Source organism: Capricornis sumatraensis, chromosome 15 (genome assembly GCF_032405125.1).
Source record: "Capricornis sumatraensis isolate serow.1 chromosome 15, serow.2, whole genome shotgun sequence".
NCBI lineage: Eukaryota > Metazoa > Chordata > Mammalia > Artiodactyla > Bovidae > Capricornis > Capricornis sumatraensis.
This window is the reverse complement of record NC_091083.1, coordinates 42939833-42947461: the sequence shown is the minus strand read 5'-3', so window position 1 is coordinate 42947461 and position 7629 is coordinate 42939833. Positions and strand designations below refer to the sequence as shown.

The 7629-nt window shown below is 54.4% G+C and overlaps 1 protein-coding gene across 1 annotated transcript; it reads right to left on the bottom strand.

Annotated features, from left to right (window-relative positions):
• Positions 1-5772: 5772 nt before the first annotated feature.
• On the bottom strand, positions 5773-7335 carry INSM1 (INSM transcriptional repressor 1). The gene has a single exon (XM_068986700.1). It carries the CDS (start codon positions 7333-7335, stop codon positions 5773-5775), a length of 1563 nt encoding a protein of 520 aa, XP_068842801.1.
• Between the last annotated feature and the right edge of the window lie 294 nt (positions 7336-7629).

Genomic DNA, 7629 nt, shown 5'->3' with positions numbered 1-7629 from the left:
CGTTTACCCTTACAGCCCATCTGCTCACCATAGATGCTGCCAGAGGAAGCCTGCCTGTGCTCAACATTCCACTCTCCAGATGCAACAGAACAAGCCCACAATAAAAGTGCCTGGTAGACAATGATGACAGCTGGGGTTTAAGAGATGAAGGAGTGTGTATTTGGGTCAGTGAAAATATGGTAACTGACTTTGAGTCAGATACACAAAAATGTGCCTTGATTCTAAGAAGCGTATGAGGCCTTAATGATGCCCCCGAACTATCTAGGAGTGGTTGACATGGAAGCCGAGGCATGCCTCTAACCCAGCCCTAAGAAAGCAGTTCCTTTTTACCAGGAAAGTCCAAAATACCGCCCGCTGGGCTCTGTCACTCCCAAGACCCAGTCTAATTGGTCATAATTTCCCCCACAGTTCCTCCTAACCAACCAGAGAAACAGGACACGTTTGTCTTCACAAAATCCTCTTGACTGGGAAATTGCCTTGATGACACCAAAGCCTGTAGCTGGCTGTTTGTATAAGACAAGGAGATGCTGATGAATCTGTTGGAAATTAGTTGTTTCCTTAGCAACCTCAGAAGGAGGCAGGAGTTCCGTTTCTCCTGGTGAGAGAAAGATGTCCCCTTCCTGGAAATCCTTGGGCAGGTAGGTACTCTCTTCTCTGGCCCCTTCCTTCTGTGGACTGAAGGTAGCTGGCCTCGTCAGGGAGCCTTGGTTGACCAAGGTGTGAGCAAGTGGGAGGAAGCGCCAGGACTAGGAGCAGGCCTTCAGAGCATGGCCTTATCCTCTGGGTATCTGGGACTAGTTCTTTCTCCTAGGGCCACCAGGCAGGGACATTCTTGGGAACCTGTGACCAGGCCTCACATCTGAGGTGCTCTCTGTGATGCTGACAGGCCTGACAGAGCCGGTCGCCATGTTACAACACTCACGTTACAGTAAGTGTTCCAGCCTTTCCCCATGGGTATGAGTCATTTGATGCTGCAGGTTGGCCGTAAAATCACACTAAGTTTCTTCACTGGGGCTTCCCAGGTGGCACTAGTGGTCAAGAAACCGCCTGCTAAGGCAGGAGATGCAAGAGACCTGGGTTCGATCCCTGGGTCGGAAAGATCCCCTGAAATAGGAAATGGCACCCCACTCCAGTATTCTTGCCTGGAGAATCCCATGGATAGAGGAACCTGGTGGGCTACAGTCCATGGGGCCGCAAAGAGTTGGACACAACTGATCAAGTTTCTTCACTATGTGAGATATTTATAATTTGAAGATGCATTTGTCTGCTCACTCTCTCTCCCCAGTGAGATCCTTGGGTTCTTCCTTTCAGGTTATATTGACACAACATGATTCGGATGTTTCCAGAATTTAGGATCAGAATCCAAGTGTCTTTGGACCACCATATTTTACTCCAAGCCCTGGTACCACCTTGGGAGTTAAACGGAACCAAATCCTAGTGAGGTGCTGCTCAGCTGATCTCGCTCTAGTGTGTTCTGCCACCTTTCAGGTCTTTCTCTGCAACTCGGTTTCCTGATTGGTCTTCTCTAAACCCTGCAGCATGGCTTTTAACAGGCAAACACACAACTTTCTCTAGCCTAGCCACTAAAAGACTGTAACTTAACATAGCCTGAAACAGGCTACCTGGGTGGTGTGCGTGCACACACACACACACACACACACACACACACACACACTGTTTGTGTAGGTGACCATCTAAGTGGCCCCATACACTAGGGTCATACACTAGGATTTGCCAGAAAATTTTTCCCATAAGACAAAACATCCTTTCTGCAAAAAGACAGCAAGTTTGGGTCAAAGCCTGCTACCACAGGCCAGCGGATTCATAACTAGTCCTAAGGTCACAAGACACACTCCCCGGACGGAGGTTTTCTCCCACCCGCTCCCCCTAGGACCCTTACTGGCCTTCACCTTTCAGCCCACGAAGTCCTCCCCAGTATCTCACTGGGTCTCCCAAAGTCCATTCCCTCCAGTTTAAAGATGAGGACACGGGCCTGTTGGATGCCCTGGAGCCCAAGCCACTTCTCGACCTTTCGCATCCACAAGATATTGGGTGGGTGAGGAATTTCTAGGATGTTATAGAAGACTGTCAAAAGATTCTTCTGCTTCCTGTGTCTCGAAGACATGGTGTTCAGCTGTGGAATGAAGTCCAAGGGGATGGAGGGGTGGCGGATTGGGAGTAGGGGCTACCCCGGCGAGCCTGCAGCAAAACAATGGTGGTTCATAGAGGACCCCTGGGCCAGCCGCCTCTGGGCGCAGATGCTCTGGGCCACAGGTGCCCGGTGACTGTGGGTGCTGGCCCAACTCTTGCCCCCAGGTGTCTGCAGGGCACCCCACTATACCCCTAGGTGCCACTGAGGGCCCAGAGTCCACCCGGCCTCCAGCCTTGTTCTGCTCAGCGCCATGACGCTGTCATAGGGCGCAGCTGTGGAGCCTCTGGCCTGGCTCCACGCGCTTCCAAGTGACCCTGGAGCAGCTGCCTCCGCGAGTGGTACCCAGAGTGAAGCCAGAGGGCCTGGGCATCACCTTCAAGCCATGGCGCTACAGGGAAGGAACAGCGCTCCCAGCGGCGGCCCGCCTCCTAACGGCCGCCCCCCGCCCCCCCACCCCGCGCCCGCCTCCCCACCCCGCGCCCGCCTCCCCACCCCGCGCCCGCCTCCCCACCCCGCGCCCGCCTCCCCAGGCTAAACTGTCTTGAGTTCCTTCGCAGCCGGTTCCCACCGGCGGGCGTGGAGCAGCCTTCCATACAGAAGATGCCCTCCGAACCCTTTGCACACTTATAAGGAAGGTGGGTGCATTTCCACTTGGCATTTCATAATAGGAGCCCTTGGGAACTTATTATCCAGGGAGGAATGAAGAGACAGGCAATCTGATTTCCTGCCTGTGGAACATTCTACTAACTCACGTTGCATTACTGTGAAACAAAGTGACCACGGTTTTCTATCTCTCTGCGCTGTTTAGTCAACTTCAGTGTACTGCCTTCAGTATGCGATTTCACAGAATATCTCACAGAGATGAAATTCACTGTGCGATTTCCTAGCATATTTCAAGATGAAATTTGGTTTCTGTTTTAGAAAAGGTCTCCTTGGTCAGTCAAAATGAATTTCCACAAGGGATGAAGGAGCACATTTGCAAACCACTAAGTCAAATTTTTCTGAAGATGGGCCTTAGGGTTTATGCTTTTATGATTATGGACAAGAAAAGCGAGCCAAACACAGATGCCACGATGTCATACCTGCAGGCCAACCACCAGGTTTTTAAGGAAAATTTGTATTGGCATGGACCGTACACTGACCCTCAAGGTGCTGGGTCTTTTATTGTGAGGTGTAAATTCAGAGGGAACATTTAAAAAATCTCCTATTGTTGCTTCAAGGGAGCAATTATCAGGCCACAAATTTGAAGGTTTCTTTGTTTCATTCCAAGTTTTCAGGAGGTTATTAAAACAGCTTTGTCCCAGTGCTTTCATGTTGGGCTGTACAGAGCTTTGGTCTTCCAGTATTTTCCAAACTGGTAAATAATAATAAAAAATAATAATAATAAAAAGAGGGGCAGTTTGTCCCCGAGGCAACTCACCTGTGCTGGCTGCTCCTCCATTGTTCCTGAGTCGGTTTTAAGACCCTCCCAAAGAGAGGAGTACTCGACCGTCCTGACAGCTGAGACTGTCAGTATACCTTTCCCCACAAAAAACTTTAGGCTCAAAATCTGAAAGTCATCTCTTTTGCCACATTTTCCTTCCAAGTTTCTCACGTGTTGCCCTTCCCACCATCATGCCAGGTACACCTTTTGGAAATGGAGCTTCAACTGTATGGATTTCTAAAATCCCTTTGCTGGGCAAAATCTTAGATTTAGTGGGCCACAGGGAATGTACAACTGTGATGGTTAGCACAGCTCCATAATCGAGTGTTTCAAAGGTGGAGGAAAAACAACTCCAAATATTCACTGGTGAACATCAGGGTTGTTCTTCGAAGGGCTTGGTGACACATAACGGAAAACACTGTAATTACCATTATTAAATTTAATACCCCAAACAGATGGTGCTCCAGGTTTTTTTCCCCCCAAAATGGACTGCTTACCTGATTGGAAAATTATTTCTGAGTCCTTAAACTCAGTTGCTTAACTTCTGGTACACCCAAACAGGAGTTGGTCTGTGTCCCTTACTTTGGAAATCTAACCATAAAATCATTCCTACTTTATCCTGGTTGATAGTTAAGGATCAAAAATTACCCATCTTTACCTGAGGAATCACACTGAGCCTCAAATTGTCAGGAAATGAGGATTTGCTAAATTAAGGTGGTGTTCTAATATCCCCTTGGTTAAAAGGATAGAGTCTTGTGAACATTTATCTAGGTGTCTCTGAAAAAGATTTGCACAGCCTCCCATCTAACTCTACCTTCCAGTACATTGCTAAGGACCCCTAAAAAGCCTCTGACTCCAGTCTGTTTTGAGCCTACACCCCAGAACTGCCAGAAGGGCAGAATTCAGCAGCTCAGGTTCATCTCTAAAAATCCACGATTCCAGTGATGGTGGTGGGATTTTTTTTCTTAATAAACAACAGGCATACATTGAAGAAATCATTGGAAGCTCTGTTTTAAATCCTTGTTGAAACCACAGGATGCAGAAATAAGTCCACCTTACTTTGACTTTGAAAATATTTTATTTGAATAGTAAATAGTTATACAGTTGAAACAGTTCTATTGAAGCTTTCTATAAATAGCTAACAATTAAGAAAATAATGTACGTAGAAAAGAGATTGCATTTAAAAGTAAGAGCTGTCCGTTGTACGAGGGCCCCAGGGGGGAGGGGCTCCAAGCAGAATAAAATGGTAGGTTGTCTGTAATTCGCTCAGATAGGTATAAAAGTTAAAACTTTTAACAGATCCCTTTAGAAAAAGGCTCTCTTCTAAAATGCACAGTGAAATGTCAAAAGTGGTGGGGGGAGGGGGGAAGCGCACCAAAAAATATGCAATCAAATAATATCATAATCTTCATAATTAATATAAATAAATAAAGAATAAATAACAATTACTCATAAATCAACATATACATTTAGAGGGAACTCATATAGTCCTACCTCAACAAAGATGATCAAACTGAAAAGACTTATGTGAAAACACTGAGGCAGTTTCTACAGCATCTTCTGAAAATTCCCATCCCTCCCCCCTAAAAACAATCCCAAACAGACAACGTTCAAGGCATTTGTGGCTAGACTAAAGAAAACTCTTTTTTTAAGCAATTTGATTTGTTCACATACAAAAAGGTAAAGCCAGACTCCAGCAGTTCACAAGCCATAATAAAGCTAATCATGTGGGGAGTTCAATTTACAGCCTGTGAAATATAAAGGCATTTATTCCTCAAGATTCACCCAAAACAACCCGTAGGCTACATACATAGAGAGCAGAGATTGGTAGGCGAGAGCAAACCGCATTTCTAGACCATGAACACAGCGAAATACTAGCAAGAAAAACATCTCCCCTCCAAGGGGAGGCTTCCAACCACGAGACAAACGCGTACAGCTTTTCTCCCTTGTACAAAAAGAGATTGGCTCCTGTTGCGCCATGGTGGGGGGAAGAAGGGGACACAACGCAAAGTGGGGGGGTGTCCAAAAGGAGTCACAACGAGAGGATGGGGTTACCGTCACGCCACACCGAGAGAAGCGGAGACCACACTTTCACCGAGGGTGGGCGCCTCCGGCGCGGGCGCGGGGTCGGAGCGCGCTCTCTCCGTGGGTCTCCAAGCGAAGGCACGGTTCAGGGGGCCGGGGTGGAGGGCGCGCTCTAGCAGGCCGGACGCACGGGCACCTGCAGGAGGATCACCTGTCTGTTCTCGGAAGGGTGGCACTTGTTGATGTGCCTCGTGAGGCCGGGCGAGCTGTAGAAGGTGGCCGGGCAGTACTTGCAGGGGAACACCTGGGCGGCGTGCAGCAGGCGCAGGTGGCGCTCCTGGGCGCCCTTGCTGGGGAACGTCTCCCCGCACACCGGGCACAGGTGGCACTCGGCGGACGCACTCAGGCCCAGCACGCCAGCCGCCTCGCCGTCGCCGGCCGCCTCCTGGGGCACCTTCTCGTCGGGCCCGGGGTACAAGGCCAGTAGGTCCTCGGCCGGGGGCGCCGGCGGCGGCGCGCCCTTGGCCTGCAGCGCCTGGTGGTGCGCCAGCAGGTGCTTGCGCAGATAGGCCTGGCGGCGGAACTTCTTGGCGCAGTGGTGGCACTCGTAGAGCCCGTCCTCGGAGCCCGATTCGGACACGCCGCCCGGGCTCGGCGTGTCGCGGTCGCTGCTACCGCCGCCAGTCGCCTCCCGCGCCTCCGCCCGGGCAGGAGTTTCGGGCTCGCACGCGCGGGCGGCGGCGGGCGCAGGCCGCGGTTTGTGCCAGCGGCGATGCGAGGCCAGGTTGGCCGGGCAGCTGAAGACCTTGGCGCACTCGGGGCAGCGGTACTCCACGCGCACGATCCGCGAGCACTTGTGTTGCGCCAGCGCGAAGGGGTCGGCGTACTCCTCTTTGCAGAGCTGGCAGATGAACTCGCCCAGCGGCCGCGCCGCACCCCCCGCGCGGCCTCGCGGCGCCTCCACCGGACCCTCCTTGATCTTGAGCCCCAGCACGGGCGACGTGGTCACCTCGTCCTCGAAGTGCAGCTTGCGGATGGCTTTGGGCTTCTTGGAACCCGGGGCCTTGGCTACCTTGGCGGGCGGCTCTGCGGCGGCGGCGGCGGCGGCCGCGGCGGGGGGCGAAGGCCGCTTGCCCGGGGGCCGCAAGGCGGCGGCGGGGGGCAGTGGGGGACCAGGCCCCGGGCCGCGGGCCGCCTCGGCCCCCACCGAGAAAGCCGTGCCCATCTTGAGCTCGGCGGGCGCAAAGAGCAGTGGGTCGCCGCTGCAGGTGCCACCACCTCCGGCGCCGTTGGCCCCGCCGCCGCCGCCACCCACGAGCAGCGCGGCGGGCGTGGGGAAGGACTCGGCCGAGACGGGCGAGCCGAGGTTGAAGCTGCGCTCGAAGTACTTGTGCTTTTCGTGCTCGCGGCTCACCGGCCGCGTGGGGCTGTAGAGCGGCGCCGGGTGCGCGGCCTCGGGGTTGCCGAAGTGCGCAGCCCGCAGCCCCGGCGTGGGTGGCGGCGGGCCCGGCGTGCAGGAGAGCGCGGCGGCGAGCGCCGCATGGGCGCGCTCGGTCGGCGGCCGCGGCTGCAGCGGGCCTGGACCCGGCCCCGGACCGGGCGCCGGGGGGGAGGCGCGGGCGCCCCCGCAGCCCGGCAAGAGCAGCAGCGCGCGATCGCCGTCCTCGCCGCCGCGGATCCGGTAGGATACCGGCGTGGACTTCTTGCTGCGCTTCACCAGGAAGCCGCGGGGCATGTTGGCGCGGCGCGAGGGTGAGGGCGAGGGGCTGGCTCGGTCCCACCTCCGCGCTCGGCCCCGGCGGCCCTCAGTGTCCCCGGCGCATGGCCCGGGCGCGGCGGCGGCGGCGGGACTCGCGTGGCGCCGGCGGCAGCTCGGCCCGCCTTTGCGCCCTGCACGCGCGTCCCTGTCCCCGGGCCCGGGAGCCGCTCCCTTTTAACTGGGGGAGGGGGCCATTGTTCTCGCCTCCCGCTTCCCCCGGAGCCAATCAGCGCGCCCGCAGCTCCTCCACCCGGTCGGGTGGGAGGGCGA